The 19,270-nt window shown below is 33.5% G+C and overlaps 1 protein-coding gene across 1 annotated transcript in view; it reads right to left on the bottom strand.

Annotated features, from left to right (window-relative positions):
- LOC100882346 (uncharacterized) overlaps positions 1-19,270 on the bottom strand; it is a 177,486-nt gene that overhangs the window by 132,490 nt on the left and 25,726 nt on the right. The window contains exons 4-5 of the mRNA XM_076532829.1: positions 14,684-14,825; positions 3,345-3,459 (exon numbers count right to left, since the gene is read on the bottom strand). Of these exons, the coding sequence (XP_076388944.1) occupies positions 3,345-3,459; positions 14,684-14,825 (257 nt within the window). The remainder of the gene's footprint in view (positions 1-3,344; positions 3,460-14,683; positions 14,826-19,270) is intronic.

Raw genomic sequence — 19,270 nt, 5'->3', positions numbered from 1 at the left:
CATTGGGTTAAGGTTTTGTATGACGAAAAATCGTTAGTTTAGAAGATATTACTATTTTTATACCGGACAGTGAGAAGAGTACTAAAGTATAAGTTTTAGCACTTACCTTCTGCAAACTGCTATTCAAATGTTTATTCTTCAATCTGAATATAAACATTTATTCGAATTTTTATTGATACTTTGACTCTTCGTAACATTTCCACGAAAATTTGTTTATGTGCACCGAAAATCTCCTTTGGATCGTTTACTGTTGCATATTCTTTCGCACAAACATTACTTTCTAAATATTACCGCAGAAACAAATTTAAATTAGTGAATTCCTGATTCGAGAACTTGAAGATTTGAAAACTTGCGAATACAAAATTCTAAAATTTCAATTCGTTAATACTTGATAATTCAGAAGTCTAAAAATCAACAATTTTTTATTTTTGAAATTAAATGTTTGGTCTTTAATATTAAACAAGTATCAGTAAATTATTGTTACGATTATGAGAAGTGAACAAAATAGAAATTTGCTGAATCGGTAATACAGAGGGTAGCAATATAACGAGAGTGTACTGTAACAATTTGATATTTTAATCAAAATAACGTTCTTACAAACGTTATGTTACATTAAACGGGTGATAATTTGCCATCTCGAAGTTCAATAATGTTTCTAAAAATTAATGTCTTTAAACATGCAATGATACTGATTAAATAGCAGCTTATAATCAATCAACGTTTTAAAACAGCATGTAGTTCGCTGTACTAAAATATTGGAAATAACGTCATCCTTTATTAAAACACAGATACAACTTTGGAATGGTAAATGTTAATTCAATTAATATTACGAGGTGCGATGATTAAGTTCCGGGATTGTGTCTGCTGTGACCAAACGGATCACACGATTGACATGAGCTCGCGGAATATATGAATAACAATCTTCGAGACATATGACACGAAGTTTGGAAGCGATATCTTCATTGAATCCTGTGTTATACAAGTTTATCGTAGCATACGCATGCTCTGCTTTGCGAAATCGCGATGGACTCTAAATTGGAACTAAGGGATATGAGGGGGGGGCCACACACCATGGAACATAGTCGTCCTTCCTCACCCTCCGTATTCACCACATTTGGAACCCTATGATTTCTTTTTGTTTCCCAGAATGAAATTAAAGCTCAAGGGTTGCCGATTTGACACGGTGGACGAGATTCAACGCGAATCGCAGCAGGTGCTTGACACGCTTCAACAAGAAAACTTCTAGGAAGCTTTCCAAAAATGGCAGAGGCTCTAGGATCGGGGCATAGCTGCCCAAGGGTAGTACTTTAAAGAGGATAGTAGCCAAATTTGAAACAGATGACTTTATCTGCATATACGGGGCCGGTCCCGGAACTTAATGATCGCACCTCGTATATAGCAATCTTTTACTTGCTACGTTTAGTATCACGAATGAAGGAGCACCACTAACGCTTTGATGCATCGGTGTGATATCGGTTTTATATATTTAATGATCCGACCATCGATTATTATTGCTTTATTCGTAATACAATAACAAATTAATTAAGGAAAAAATCACGAAAATCCATGAAGGCGCCACACAACGATCAGTTGACCTAAAATTTGTATTAGTATATTCGTTTCTGTTTCTTTGGCGTCATGTTAGCAGCCGAAAAAAGTTCGTGCAGATTCATAAAACAAGACTCAAACAATTTATACTACCTTGAAGAACAATACTATGTAACTAACCATCATTTTTAAATTAATCTAATGCCACTTAAACTTGTATATTCTATTGGTACAACACTTGAATTTACAAAAAACAGCCTACAAAATTAGTTACGAAAGACGAGTTAATTGTTATTACAATTTAGTTACAATTTTCGAGGTATTTATTGAGAATCAATTTATCATACACAAAAATCATGATAATTACAGGAAAACGAATTTTAACTGCAATAAAGGAACATATAGAAATTTTAATTTTTTTCTAATGAAGTATATTATGCAATTGCCCTTCATGGATAACAATATACTTTTCTTTCTGACGAATTTCGAATAAACCTAATAAATGCCTTTATCGACAATATTTGTACTTGCGATATGGACACGTGAAAGAAAATTTGGACAAGCGTAGATAAACTTGAACAAAAGTGTAAATAAACAAATTTTTTCTAACAGGAGACTGCATAAACATTTTTCGGTGCCCAATGTTACAAGTTTTATTACTTGGCCTCATAAGACGTAACATGCTTAAGTAAATTATTAAATATTACTTAGGTGTTTGTAAATATTACTTAATAGATCTTTGTAAACGTACACCCTGGGACAAAAAGACGAGCAGTTTCGAATTCGAGCACGACTGTGAGGCAAATTACAAAGAATGTTGGATTAACAACTAATGTTTAGATTATTTGTCGTGTTTTAAAAAAAGTGCGAACATTTAAAGCGAAAGAAATTACAACAGAAACCTTGATTAAAGCAACGCAAAACTCGGTGCTTGCAGTTTGCGAAGAAATGTGTGCAGGTGAATAAAGAATGCGAAGCATCATATTTATGGGCGCGAAGAAGTTTAATCTAGATCTAATAGCTCTCACTATTACAACCTCGATTTAACAGAGGATCAACAGATTTTGAGTCGTCGTGCCATGGGAGGCAGCAGTGCATTTGAACTGGTAAGATTAGAAAAAAAAAAAGTTTAGAAAAAGTTTTGAAGGAGCTAGCAACATCCCTGGACTTGAACATTATAGAAAATTGTTGGTACTTTGCCAGAACAATGTACTGAAATGGAAGACAATTTGAGAACGTTAATGCTTTAAAAAACTGAACTGTAGAGGGATTGTAATAATTATTATCATCAACCATCAAACTGTACAAATCATTGTCAGGAAAAATGATCGCAGTAATTAAATATGAAGGTGGAACTACAAAGTATTAAACATGAATCTCAATCGTTTTACTTGTCATCATCAACTATTTCTTAATGAATGCGCTGTTATTTTGATCCTATTGAGTCGTATATTTACGTCTTCATTTGTACGTCGTGAAAACCAACACTGGGCATGATAGTAAACTTGAATTTGCAACCATGCTCACAATTTATTAAAACATAGAATGTTGCTTACAAAATTGTAATCTAGTTGTTTTACTTTATGACACAAAATATATGGAAATATAGTATGTGCTGTCTTTTGGTACCCATAGCATATTTATCGTGTACCTATCTTTTTATCCCGAGGGGTATACTTGAAGCACTGATCGAAACAGCGTTAAACAATTTCACGATGCATTATTGTACAATCGAATCCGCGTATCTTGTTGGTGTAATAACAACCTCTATCGAAGTAGAAGTTGCAAATATTTACCTTCAGAAGCGAACTCGACATTCTGTCAAGGAACTGCTTCGCGAATTGAGCCGTGTCATCGCCACATTGCCGACGAATCGAATGATGGGAGCATTCCAAAAACTCCTTGAAGCCACTGCAACAGACATATGCCACTTCATTTAATTTCGCCATATCACTCACAGTTGCTTCTTATATTTTCAGACAGAATATCAAAATTTTATTCGAAGATTTCGAAACACTTATTCGAAACGTTCGCAGCAAATATTCTTACCCTACAATTGAATATTGAAATATGCAAATATGGAGTAAATAGTTTGTTTTGTAACATTGTACATACTTTCATATTGTATAGACATAAAACGTTTACCATTGGGGGTAAAAATATGGAATGCACGGTATGCTTGGTTAATCTACATTAAACTTACATACTTTTAATGAAGCCTATATTTTAGAAATAGTATTAATTATATGTAAAGAAAAATAAATAAATTGGGATTGATATGCGAACTGTTTAAGACATTGATTTTTAGATTGATGAAAGTTGACATATATTTTTAGAATAGTTTCTTAAAAAGTTTTGGCATTCAAAGTAAGAGATTATTTCACTAACATGTATGTCCTAAATGATTAAGTAAATACATATAGAAATTATAATAAAAACTTCACCTCATACAAATATTTATGAAAAATGACTAATTCTGAAAAAATCATTAAAATGAATGTACCATAAAACCGATCTTGATAATCATAAAATTTCATATTGTATTAGGTAACTATGTACATACTAAATGGCCAAATTCGAATGTAGCTGCCAGAAAATAGACGTGAGGCTATCAATAACATGGCAATGTTATCGATAATTCGATATATCGTTAATATTGTTGATGCCAATAGAGATGAAGGGAATTAAAATGTATAAAGTCACAAAATCATTCAAATACATTTATTATGTCAAAACTATTACAGACAGCATATTTGAGAGTTTCAACTACAGTTTCTTTATAAAACCATATAAATGAATTTTTTTGAAAACTATTAGAGAAATCAAGTTTTTTCAACTATGGTCACAAAAAATTGACCTGCCCCGCAAAATAAACGGGCTATTTATAATTGTTATATATTGGTAAGACAATTTGAACAGTGCCGGTCAACGAGTTTAATAAAGGGGTAGGTTAAAAAAGCGCGGACGAAAATGTAACACGTATAATGTTCGATATGCGTTCAGCCTCATTGTAGAAACGCGTTCGTGACTGCTTTTTCTCTGCGTTTGTTTTTTGGTCGAACCGTGTAAACACGACGCGAGGGCGAATGCTTTTCACGCTGATGGTTGTACGTACACAGTACCTAATGACATTAGCTTATCTCTGCCACGGTCTGTTGCAGCTTTTGAAATTGTGCATCGTCCAATAGAAAAAAATCCAAGGTGTGAGTACGGATAAAAGCAGGGGAGACGGAAAGGGGGTCGGAGTAGAGGTAAGTAGAAATACGGTGACAAAGAAAATTCACGAATGAAACTTGCACGAAGAAAAAGAAGCAATTACATAATTGCACCGAACAATACCGGTGCTACAATCACCTTTTTAAGATATTTGGAAATAAATGCATATTTAAGTTAGTATGTATGAAATGATTCCTAAAATGGAAAGATTTGATTACATAGAAGTAGCGTCAAATAACACTTTGAGTTTCATTAATATACTAAATAACTAATTATTAGTTTGAGGTTTAAAGAATAATAATAAATGGACAAACTCTCTGATAATATACTTAATATAAATTGTTTGCCAATTACAGAAAATGTCTGATTTCGAAGAAAGTTTGAAACGTATTTATGACACAAGACAACTAAACGTAGCATTTATGCTAAGTTTAAAGTACAAATGAAAATACATTTACTGGAAATTACTATGTAATCGGTTGATTAATTGTAAGAACGAGTAATGGGTTCATGGCTGACGTGACGGTGGACAGTCGCTTTCGACAACCCCATCATAAATCCGGGCTAAGAAGGAAGAGTTAGTATCGCGACCAGGATCGTAATGAGACCATGTGGAACCTGACTCTGGCACTATACACAATATATAAGTCATTCGAATTATGACAAGTATAAATATTCCGCTAGACAAATACTTCACAACCCCTTCCGACAGTTCGAAAATAAAATTGTACATACAACTTGAATAAAATAAAAACAAGAAAATTAATCGACGATATTTGCAGAGAGAGATGACAAAGAAAAAAACAACAAACGAATGAAAAACAGTGAAACGAAGAAAAAATCGAACAAGAAAATAGAGAGAAGCGGGGGGGATTAAGAAAAGCGAAACAAAGTAGAACATAGTAAAAGAGCGAGATGTTGTAACAGAAGGGAAGAAAACAGAGTAGGGGAGCGGGAAAATGAAAAAAACAGTGAGCATAAAGGGAAAAGTGGCAGATGCGGTAGAAAGTGAGCAGAGAAGAGTAAGGGTGGCAAAGGCTACGACACGCGAGAGGGTAAAAACGATTTCAAACACATCTACCGTGTATGAGCACGACGCTCCTTTAGTGCTCTTATTCCATAAATTCAATTGCACCCTTCGCTATGCGTTTTTACATTAAATCTTTTTCTACTCGTCCTATCGCATTTAACATGCTTAACGAAATAACTCGTTCAAAGGGAATGCTTTCAAGCTTCACCTACCGCGTCTACAACCCCCGATTATTTTTTACAGCAATTCACTTACAATGAGTCACAGCCAAAATTGTGCACCATAAATCGTCTCTTTTTAATTTTGCCGCCACATTTTGTTCCAGTTTTGGTCACCTTCGAAATTTACTGTTGTACAGGGTGTGTTCAAAAAATTCGGAGATTATTTCGTTGGCGTATGAGATATTTATGGCATAGTTTCCTTTAGTGTATCGTAAAGGTATGAATATATAGAGTGGCACATAAGAAAATCGTACATCTGCGATAACTTTTCGATCAATTTTAAACGCTCTCCTATTTTGAAAACTTTTTTTACTTCGCATATTGTTTTCATTTTAATTATTATTTAAACGTAAATTAAAAATTGCCAAATTTATAAAAACAAAACAATGAAACTGAAATTCATCTGAGCACATAAAATACAAAAACGACATAAAAAATAATAAAAACAGAATAATGTAATGTCAAGTGAAATTGAAATATATCTGATTGCACAAACTACACTTATTTGAAGAGTTAGGGTAAAAATATTATTTTTTTTTTTCAACAAAAAATCGTTCTATGCGAAAAAATCAATATTTAAGTTCGAAAAATGTGTTACAAAATTTTGACCGTGCAGAGCTGATTATGTTCCTACAAGGTTTTCATGTAAATGAACAGAATTAACTGGGTTAACTCCTAATTTGTTCTGCTTGCATTACGTAAAATTTTAATGAAATTTTCTGCGTGAAAGAATATTAGCATAACTGTACGTTAAATAGCCTAGCAGTCGATATGAATCCTACAACATTAATTACTCATTCGCCAGGTTCCCTATTCATAAGAGACATAGGAAAATGGAAAGTAAACGTTTAATCACTCTGCACGTGAAACCGTCGAAGTACCGAAGACCATGAATTTCGGCTATAGTGCATACTAAATAATTCCTATAAAGCGTCCTCTTTGTCTAGCGAAGCTCTTTAATCGGCTTCGCTAAACACAGTTAATTATCAATTAATTCGTTAAAGAAGACGGAAAAGTGGGACGGGTACTTAATTTTATGGTTTATTTTGGTCTATGCAAAATTATTTAACAGACAGTGCTTACATTTTATCGTTTATCAGTTGTATTTGTACAGGATGTTTCACTTTCGAAACATCTCATTTTTAGGTAATTATTTCTCTCGTTACATATTATTTGAAAGTACCTTTCAAATAAAATACGGGTTTGTAAAATATCTGTATTTTAATCAACAATCTAATTATAAATGGCAGTGGTTATCAAATTTATTTACTTCTTTTCGAGATGTCACGATGATTTTTATTTAAATTATTTGTGTTGAGGCTAGGTTATTTAAGTTTACTTGCTTCAGTTAAGGTAACTAAGTTTATTTTATTTAGTTTAAATTAATTCAATTTTTCAGGTTTTCAAGGTTTCTAAAAACAATAAAAATTGTGTAATAAAAAAATTACAAAAAAAGATAAATATTGATCTAATGAAATATCAGCTATAGTTTGATACAATAATTCTTTGCTTAGCAAGTTGCAAAATTCATACATATAAATACACTACATGCACCAGCCAGTTACGGATGTGGTTTGAACGTGACGTATCTAATTATTATATAATTATTACCGAGTTTACAAAATTTTAGATAATGTAAGTACCTACTCACCAAATAGGAAGAGGAAATTTGAGTTCTGCAAAGATCGTCATACATGACGTTTATTATCTTAGGGGAATTCATAAAGGAAAAAAATATATCGAGGCAAATACCCAGTACGCCAGAAAATACGAATAACTGTGTAACAGAATTGTGAAATTTTCAAGAAAATGGAACCGTCAAATAAAAAGTGAATCAATCATTGCATCAATGCATAAACCGAGACAAAGCGACAATAAATTTTATATTTCCTCATATTTTGTATCATAAAGTAAAGCAACCCCATATTGCAATATGTCAATAACTGTGAGCAGGGTTGTAAGTTCAATATGTCGGTTGCCATCTCCAATGCTCGCTTTCACGATTTGATATACAAATCAAAACGGAAATATATACGCCTCAATAGAATTAAAATAACAGCGCATTCATTAAGAAATAGTTGATGATGACAAGTAAAACGATTGAGATTCATGTTTAATACTTTGTAGTTCCACCTTCATATTTAATTACTGCGATCATTTTTCCTGACAATGATTTGTACAGTTTGATGGTTGATGATAATTATTACAATCCCTCTAGAGTTCAGTTTTTTAAAGCATTAACGTTCTCAAATTGTCTTCCATTTCAGTACATTGTTCTGGCAAAGTACCAACAATTTTCTATAATGTTCAAGTCCAGGGATGTTGCTAGTTCCTTCAAAACTTGAACTTTTTCACCACAAAAATATGCTTGCGCCGTTTCCGCAGTAAGCACTGCCGCATTATCGCGTTGGAAAATATTTTTATTCCCGGCAACTCGTGCATATGTATGTTATTATTCAACTACCATTTAATGTAGTTTTTACTATTCATTTTGCCTGATATAATTTTATTTCCATCTTACACGTAATCTTACCAGTTGAAATGCACTGCTGCCTCCCATGGCACGACGACTCAAAATCTGTTGATCCTTTGTTAAATCGAGGTTGTAATAGTGAGAGCCATTAGATTTAGATTAAACTTCTTCGCGTCCATAAATATGATTCTTCGCATTCTTTATTCACCTGCACACATTTCTTCGCAAACTGCAAGCACCGAGTTTTGCGCTGCTTTAACCAAGGTTTATGTTGTAATTTCTTTCGCTTTAAATATTCGCACTTTTTTTAAAACACGACGAATATTCTTAACATTAGTTGTTAATCCAACATTCTTTGTAATTTGCCTCGCAGTCGTGCTCGAATTCGAAACTGCTCGTCTTTTTGTCCCAGGATGTACGTTTACAAAGATCTATTAAGCAATATTTACAAACACCTAAGTAATATTTAATAATTTACTTAAGCATGTTACGTCTTATGAGGCCAAGTAATAAAACTTGTAACATTGGGCACTGAAAAATGTTTATGCAGTCTCCTGTTAGAAAAACATTTTTTTATTTACACTTTTGGTCAAGTTTATCTACGCTTGTCCAAATTTTCTGTCACGTGTCTATATCGCAAATACAAATATTTTTGATAAAGACATTTATTAATTTTATTATTACAAACAACGAGTTGTATGCTGCTTTATCTACGGTTTTTGTTGTAATTTCTTTCGCTTTGTGTGTTCGTACTTTTTGAAATACCACAAGCATTCTTAACATTAATCGTTGAGCCAACATTCGTTGCAATTTGCCTTGCAGTCGTGTGCGAATTCGAAGTTGCTCGTATAATTGCAATCGAGGTGTTACACTTTGCGTTTGTTTGGAACTCTACGCCTCTTCAAACATTTAGAGATCCTTTAAGAAATTCATGATCGCTTTTCGATTACTATTAATTACTTTGACTATTTTTGTAACTGAAAATTGTTCTTCTCTTAATTTTAATGTTATATGTGATTCATATATATTTAGTTTCTTTCCGTGGCCCATAACAAACAATTTTTATTTAAGCTTATAAATTGAATTGTACTATGATTGAAGTGTATTATCAGTTTCTCGATAAATTTGTTATTTTATATTGATGCACACTTAAATAACTGTCTACAATTAGTACTGTCCGCTTAAGTAGCTTAATTACGACAAGAAGACGTAAATTTCTTTATTCTATAATCTTTTTATTCATTTTGCAAAGCTCAATATTTATATTTTTATTTGTTTGTCATTGAAATATATATATTATCGTTCAAATGAATGGCGCTCGCAATTATCGATTTATACAAATTTGTGATAGTTTTACTTTAAAGTATAAAATATGAAGAAATATAAATTATGCAAAAATATGCTATATTTTTATCCTGGAACTCTTTCATGGTCATATAAAAGATGACGCTATAAAAGATATAAAGCAATTTCTGTATTTAATGATAATGTAACAATTTTAGAATCGTTGATTTAACGATTTTAAATTATCGTTTAATGTTAATATTTAATGTTAAGATTTAAGACTTTTTATCATTATAAAGATTTAAGTTTTGAATGGCCACGAATTACCTTGTATGACTTTCAACGATCACCATATTATAGTTCAATGACTTTGTCTCGGAATAAGCTACCTAATTAAGCAAAAACACATATTCTATTAAAGGAAAGAAGGTAAACATCACCTTGAAATCTCGAAAATTCCTTCACCTAGATACATCCGATAGTCGTTATAAGATTTGATAGTATCATAACATCAGATCATAAAATCTGAAGGTCTTATAAGATCAGATTATAAGATTTGACGGTCTTTCGCAAAATAGCGAATTATATTTGAAACATTTATTCGAATAATGTGTAATTCAGATAATTTTGTGGACTAATAAAATAAGACATTGTATGTTAGGCAATTATTTGAACTCAGGGCAGTTTTATAAATTTTGATAACTGTAAGATACATCATCATGGATAATAATCCAAGAAATTTACTTTTATGCATATAATTTTTTTATCACTTTTAATTTCAGAGATATAAATAAGTGAAAAATGAATATCTCAATTCTAAATCTAAATTCTACTAATATTAGAATACAAATTTTATTGTATACACAGATAATATAAATTTTATTAAGTGCAATATTCCCAAAATAATAATTTAGTTATTTATACCAATGTCCAAAATATCTTTATTTCGTTAAAAAAGACTGTAACACAATTTTCGGACTCCAAAGAATAAGTACTTCAAATTCGCAAGTTAGCTTCACGTTCTAACAATTCTCATTTGAACAGAATATAGATATAAAATCTACAAAGCACCTTGTTATACTTGTGCACAACATTGAAAAACTGAAAAAATTTTTATATAGATGTAAAATTATCAGAAATTTCAAAACACTAAGGTGAAATAATTAATCATAGGGTAGTTGTGACAAACATCGCGTGTTATACAGTTTGAAACACTGTTTAGCCAGTTTAAATCGACAGTAATTTGTTCACTTCAGGATAGTTACGGTGAAGATTGATATCAGTTTCAATAGAATAAGTAGTGATGATACTTTGTTATATCGACTCAATAAAACACACTCCTTGTTATAAACAGGATGTCCCATTTCAGTTGACTTTGTAAAAAATCTCGAAAATGTGTGATTTAAGAAAAAGAAACTGACGTGTTCTTTAGTATTTCGAGCAGGGAGGTAAATGACATTACTAATTTTGTAATGCATGGACGTCTTCAAGGTTACTTCAATATCATCTTGCCGCTTATCATAAATCCATATTTTTGAACTTACAAAACATTGACCATTGAACTTACAACAAACTTTCTTAAAACGTCTAGTTGATTTTTCATGTTTGTGTCAAAACTATTTTTTCTATTAAAATGACAATGTTACTGTCTTCTAGAAGATTTTTTATTTCATTTAAGAACATTACAATAAATTCTCGAAATTGTTACTCTCAACTTCTAGACATTTATTAATTCGTTTAATAAATGACTTATGAATAAATAATAAAATTCTTCTAGTGATTCTATGATACGCAGTTATAATTCACTCCTTCATGTTTTCTGGTGTAGTAAGTGGATCGGAGTATACCTTTTCTTTAAGATAACCCTATAGGAAGTAAGCGGGTGATGTTACATCAAGTGATCTCGCTGGCCAGGAAACTGGACTACCACGACCTATCCAACGATCAGTAAAATCCTGATGTAGTATTTGCAATACGGGAATAATGAGGTGGGAAACCGTCGTGTTGAAACCACACGTTTTGCCTGTCTGCTAGGTTTAGATCTTCAAGTAATGAAGATAATTCGCGATTCAAGAAGTCTCGATATTTGTTTCCACCTAACGAGTCATCAATAATTCTTAAGGTTCCAATGATGCTTAAAGATGTACATCTACCAGATGTAATATTGAACTTACAACAAAATGTATCAAACAAAAGTCATGCATTTTTTCATGTAGAATATAATTCTGGAATAAAAAATATGAGTTTATGATAAGAAAAGACAAGATGACTTTGAAATAACCCCGAAGACGCCCATGCATTAAAAAATTAGTAATGCCATTTGCCTCTTCACTCGAAATACTGAAGGCCTCGTGACAGTTTGTTTTTCTTAAATCACATGTCTTCGAGATTTTGTACAATGTCAACTTAAATGGGACACCCTGTACAGTTGGCCACAAAGGTATTTGTCCATTTTACGTAATAAAATCCTTAACATATAATTTTTTTTGCATAACTATTTCTCAACTACACAATATATTTTTTTTGTAAATATACTACTGCACCATACCAGAATCAAATGTAAAATATAAAGTGAAAAGAGAATAATGGTACAATGATAGTTTACGATCACATTATTTGATTAATAAACGCAATTGACGAAATTATTTTTTAAATCAACCGATTGATATTTTTGTGAGATTTAATATTAATTTTGTGCAATCTGTAATTATAAACTGCAATTAAAAATTGATATAATAAAAAATCAATATACTTACAGAAAATTGCTTTGAACAACCTTATAAATTTCAATTAGAAATTGAAATATTAATAGGACTTATTTTACAAAATATTTTTAGAGGGTGAGAGGAGAAACGAAATTTTGTCGAGCCTACTGTGCATTATACGCCGGCAATGTTAAATATGTGCAGCAAGAGTTTTTTGCTCTGTCATGTGAATAAAAAATGGAGTGAATGAAATACTGTTTTGTTTTTTCCATTATTCTTCACACTTGAAAATCAACCGTTTCCGATACAACGGGATATTTTTTGTGACCCTTTGTAATGACGCACGTTTGTCTATCACGTATACAATGTACGCATGTTGTAGTATGCAAATCGTAATTAATATTAATGTACCTATGTCAAATGTGTATAGTAAAACTGCAGACTAACCTTGACTCCTGTTAATGTCTCGTCTGTATCCGCCGTTAATTTCCACACGATATAGACACCGGTTTTATTATTTTAAAATCAGGTTACGTTTAATTTCTGACACGTTAAAAATTGGCGGAAAAACGTAAAATTAATCGAAAAGTATACAGGGTGTTACCTGTAACGCTACTCACGATTTTTCTCCCACTTACAACCACCTTACGAAAAAAAGTTTAGAACAATATTTGCAGGGTATGAAGTGCATAATAGATATTAGTAAAGCAAATTTTGAAAACATTTTGTTCTCTTGGCAAAGTCAAGGTCACCTTGGACTTTTTAAATAGGAACATACATTTTTTTTTATTCATAGCTTTAGAGGACATCGAGACGAATTCAAAACATATATTACATGATATTTTTATTAACATATTACTCGATTTACAGAAGTGGAAATGTGAAGTAAAAGACTGGAATATTACGTGATGGAAGGCGGAATTTTAGATGTTAGATTGGCAGCGTTACGAAGAATATAGGGTCTTTAGTTTTGTTAAGTTTTGTGCAAGTCGCGTTTGTCTTCCTCTTTACTTCTTCGTTCTACTTCCATTGCGACGCTTCGAGAGTTAAAATGCGTGTTTGTAGCTAAGAGACTTTTTCTTTTCATATCATTTAACTAGTTTGTACTTACTATGTCTGCATTATCTCTTATCTGCATTATTTTACTGCGTTCAACTATGGTTATGTATCCATCATTTCATTATCATTTCACTTATATTAAACTTGAATAGACTTCATTCACAAATTTCCAAGTCTTATCAATTTCAAATTGTGAGATTCCCAAATACGTACAACCAAATTATCAAATTTCAAAATCTCTAAACTCAAATTCTTAAACTTCCAAGTACCTAAAATATCTCAAATTTTCAAAATTTTCAATTTTACCATTTAAATTTATTAAATTCGCAAATTGCCAAAATTTCACATTTCTAGATATCTAAACTTTTACATATAAAAATTCTTTAGTTATTAAATTTCCAATTTCAAGAAATACCAACTCTTCAGACTTCCAGGTAGAAAAGTTGAAAAATGTCAAGCTTGCAAATTTAAGAATTTTCATAATCCACATTAATTTAGAATTAAGACTTGTCAAAGTTTCTAATCTTCATATACCCAAATTTTTAAATTTGCAAATATTTAGATTTCAATTCCCCAAGTCTTTAAATCCATATTAGAAAATTCCTCAATTAAAAAATTATAAAAATACTAAAATACAAAATTACAAAACCCGAAAATTTAAAAATTCCTAAAGTACAAAATTCTTAAATTATAAAAATAGTAAATCACAAAATCCTTAAATTATGAAAATTCCTAAATTACGATATTAAAAAATCCCAAAGTCACAAAGTTCTTTGATTACAAAATATAAATTACAAAATTTCTATAAACCACACTCAAAAAGGATCCACTTTGCCGGCTCTGCGAAAACGATTTTCGCAAATAAAAAAGAGCACGTCGAATTCAAATAGAACATAATTTTCGTACATCAAAGGATTGGAAAATATGTTTTCCGGAGGAACTTTTTCATTTTTTCTTTTAAGGTAAATCAATTCATTTACAAATTTACAAGTAAATCATGCTTACTGCGCAAGAAAAAAAAAACGAATACGAACGGTAACAGTTCCTTCCTCAATAATGCGGTATGTACAGAAAGCGTTTTCAAGCAAGAAATGACTCGTTTAAGGGATGAAAGGTAAACCCTTGAGGGATCATAATTTTCACTCACCAGCAAAGAGCCTTGAGGGATCCGTTCAAGCTCGCTGTGTGATTCCTTCTTTCAATCTCCTGTGTGGTTCTGTGATATTTCTTGTAGCAAAGCTCGTACTCGGGCTGCACCTTTTGCATGCAAGCCGCGTGCCGTAAGAATTCTGTAAACAGACAGGAAGGCGAACGGTGAAGTCGCTGCAACGAGGACACGAAAATTGAAAAAGTTTCGCCATGCGAACAGAGAAAACATTTTAACCTTGGACACGTATTCAGAACCTTTGTTTTTTAAACTTTCTTGCAAAAATTTTTAAAACTTCATCTCGAAATAGGTTTTATTAATCCTTTGGGGACAAAACGTTTCTAAACTTTACACCGTGTACGCAGAGTATTTTCTTCATTTTTAAAAGAAGTATTTGTTAGTTTTTAACACACAATTTACCTACCACCTATATTTAAATTAAAACTATACGTAATGCAAATACGTAAATTAATTCTTTATCTCTAAGAAAGTTAATTTATAGTTTGTGTTACGAGTCACTCGGAATATAATTAGCGTAATATTTATGGGTGTTTTGTCAAACCTTTACTCTTGCAATTTCAAACGGATCTTCAAGACCACATGGATGTCTCTACAGCTTGACATTCTTAAATATTGACAATAGCCTTTTAACAGGCCAGAAAAGCACATCTTTATGACGCCAATATATCTTTCCTTAAAGAAATTTATGTCCATAGTCCTAAACTGTGCACCCTTGCTGTGTGCAGTGTTTACGAAAATCCTTGCGTACTCGGCGGACCAGGCACTCTGACTCGGTCATTCAGCAGTCTCACAATGTGTTCCATTACTTAGTTCTTTTGAAGGACCCAAATCACTTAACTGTTTGGGTCACCTTATTAACGAAACGTTATTTACAACCCTGGACCGAAGGCTAAAATCTTACAATCTCATTCGTCGAACCATCTCACCAATCACTGTTTTTTACAAGTAACAATCTGTCCGGATTGGTCCCTTTTGGCAACGCCTTCACGTCCTGAACTTCTTCCTGTGCTTTCTTTTCTGGCTGTTTAGAGGCAACTAGTCAGTCTTAGATTAACTTTGTAACTATCAACTACAACAAGACACAACAACCATTATAACTAGTGGGATGATGATCTACATCCTTCATTGACCTGGGCACACCAGTGTGGAGGACTCTGAGCCACTATATAAACTCTACTTTACAATAAAATTCTACTTCATAATATTAACTTTAGAAATATTCCACTACTGTAACAGGTTCTGGAAACGCCATGGGTCGACGAAGATTTACAACCTTCGTAAATAACTGTAAACAGTTTATATTTTACCCATCGCGCGTGAACAGTTTGACAGAAGCCTCTTAATAATTTTCGAAATTTAAAAATCTGAAATTCGTTTTGAAAGGTTTCTTAAATCTATTGTTAAAATATACGTTGTGAGGTCGCATCATTCTATGATCGTACTATAGTTATGGATATTTATCAAACGTACAAATGTATGTACGACTCAAAGGTCGATAATTGGTACAATAGAAATATATGCTTAGAATATAAGGCGTCTGAACGATACCTGTACATTTATAGATTTTATATTTGATTTTACGCTTTACGTTTCTTAATTGTCTGTAAGTCAACTGCTGAAAGTTAGGAAATATCCGGTAATGTTCGCAAATGTTCGGTGATGGTCGGAAGGTTCAAGGTAAAAGACGACTGATTGCAATAATGCAGTGCAAAAATGCGTCCGTTTTATACGTGAATAGAGGAATGAATGTATTACATAGTATTAATGTTGTTATTATTATTGTTAATTGCTCGTGTCCACCGTAACGATAGTCGAGCTTTGTAGGCGTTATGCACGCTTGTGCCAACGAAAGCTAATGTTCTAACGCTCGAAGGACCACCCGATACTTCGGGAAAAAATCTAAGTGTCTAGGTTTGAAAATGTGCTGGTTTATTTCTAAGTCCAATACTGTGTTGTAATCGAGTACTATTTTCTATCTATGTTGCCTTCTATCTATGTTGCTTTCTATCAAGTTTCTATCTATCCAGTTTTCTATCAAGGTTCTATCTGTCTAAAATGTGTAAAACTATATCCGAGGTAACCTCGGTAAGGATGTACTTGGCGGGGGAGGAATGTCCCGATTGGATGACAAAAATTATGAAAACCAGGGAAGGGAGGTGAAAGTTAACGCCCTTCTTGGGTTTTTCCCAGTCGCTATGTATGACTAATTTTGGCCCTTGACCGTGGCAAGTAATAAAGTCAAGCAGCGCGCTGACCATGGTAAAACATTCGAGAAATAACGGACTAGAAAGTTAGAAATGATGGTACCTGGTGACCATATGCGAAACAAAGGAACGAAAAAAGCTACGGCAAGAATCGCGGGTCTTTATGGCTTCATGAGTTTACTGCTGCCACGGAACGTTTTACAAAATTTCAAGGGACCGGCTATAAATCAACTAAAAACTAATACTATGAATTTACAAACTAAGGATAAGCTAAATATTTACAGTGAAATATATGACAACTCTTAACAATTATTGTTTAACTTTCGATATTCTACATTGTGACGTCGTCCGACGTTGGAGTTAGTCATGTGACGTCATCCAACGTTGGAGTTAGTTATTAAGTTATACTCATATACTTTCGCTACTTCGAGCTTCTCACGCTTTGCGTTACGCATATAATCTACCGCCAAATCAGCAATGTAATCATAAGTAACATTAGAACTACCCAGATAACATCCTATAAACCTTATTCCCACATCTCAACCCCTTAAGTCCTTTCGCCGAATCAATATCTCTGACATAAACATCCTTTTCAAAAGACAAAACAACAGATAACGACTGACAAAATTCTTTCCCCCTCCGTGATCAGTAGGCAATATAAAAGGGTCTGGAGATCGCACGGTAGCGCTTCCATTCCGATCCTTTCCGGTGCCTGGATCATTCCAGTGCACTACTCTGTCACGGGTCCCAGCCCCGATATTCCAAACCACGGGTTCAAGCCCCGACAAGTTAGATTCTCTAACTGTTACTCTTGTCCCTACTCACCTCCAACTCTACATTATTACGTCGCGCTAACCATTAAGTATATCTCTGTAAAATTGGTCATATTTCGTTTTCAAGAATATACCTTTATTTCATTTTATCTTTATCATACAGTTATTTGTGCCTCAAGAAACCCTCCTATTCGTACAATCCCTACGAGCATTATATTCTAGAGCAGTTACCTTGATTTAGTCGAGACCGGTGGTGCGAGAATCAGCCGCACGGTATCAATAGTGTGTTTGACGTCTTTGCATTTATTTTGGCTCATGGAAAGAAAGCGACGAGGAGGGCGTAGATACCAATTACGCAAGCTAGTAAGATCCTTCCATCTCCCAACCCCAGTACAAGTCGCGCCGCTTACTCATAACCGCGTCGCGAACATAGAGTGGAAACTAATACCAATCGACGTACCAAATCAACAATCAACGGGAAGTATCGAGAGTAAGTCACTGTGCTACGTTAAAACACCCGGGATCCCTGGCAGATGACGGGCGTACGTACCGCATGGCCAAAAAGATTGTACAATTAGCGTCAATACCGGTGAGTTCCTCTCCTATTTTACGTGAACCGCGATCCGGGACGTAACAACATATAAATTTCGCACGTGTTTCTCTCAAAGCCGACTTTTCGTAAATGCCATGTGCTCGCGAACAAAAAACCGTCAACCGCCACACGCCACGAAAATCGCCGACATTACTCGAATAACACGCGAACGTCCCACCGGAGGCATGCAATTGCAACCAATATTCTAACAGTTATTTTCAACAATTATTAATATACTTATTCAAATATATATGTATTGAATACGTAACAAACTATGTACCTATAACAGTGTTTACATTCGGCTGAAATTTAAAGAGATTTTAAAATAAACTGTGTGTAATATAATTTCAATGATTGATTGAAAGAGACTGAAGTAAAACTTCGAATCACGATAAGTTAATAAAACCGTGAAATGATCGCAAAAGTTGCGCCATTAAAGAAACCGATTCATCATTCGTATAATTGGTAGGTTATTAATTTTCCAGCATATTTCGCCGTTTTCTCGCAATGGGGAAAGCTTGAATAAACATAATATTATAACATTAATAGCAGAGGCGGCATTAGAGGTAAATCGAACGGAGGCCGCCGTTTTTGAAGTCCATTACCAATATTGATCAACGAGGGATGGGAAAAACTGTACACACCCCGATGCCTATACGTACGAATCGCTTTTACATCTTTTTCGTTCGTTCGATCGATTTTCGATACTTCGACGTTGCAATTAAAAACGAAAGAATTACCCGGCGTGGCCGCGCGCGATATCGCTAAGGTGGCAGCGCGGTTCGACAGCAACGAATAAACTCGACCATTCGACGTCGATAATCGGCCTCGTTACCAGTATTGCTCTCTTAACGAGGCGCTAATCGCGTAACCGATTTCGAGATAGCTGTACAAAGCGAACGATAGAACTCGATCACCCTTCAAACTCAATAACGCGTCCCCCCTGCTCCAGGGACTGAAACTGTGTAACGCGCTTCCGCGCATGCGTCGATCGTGA

This window comes from Megachile rotundata, chromosome 6, assembly GCF_050947335.1.
Source record: "Megachile rotundata isolate GNS110a chromosome 6, iyMegRotu1, whole genome shotgun sequence".
NCBI classification, from domain to species: Eukaryota; Metazoa; Arthropoda; class Insecta; order Hymenoptera; family Megachilidae; genus Megachile; species Megachile rotundata.
Note: the sequence above shows the minus strand (reverse complement) of the source record. Positions and strands in the feature narration are given on the sequence as shown.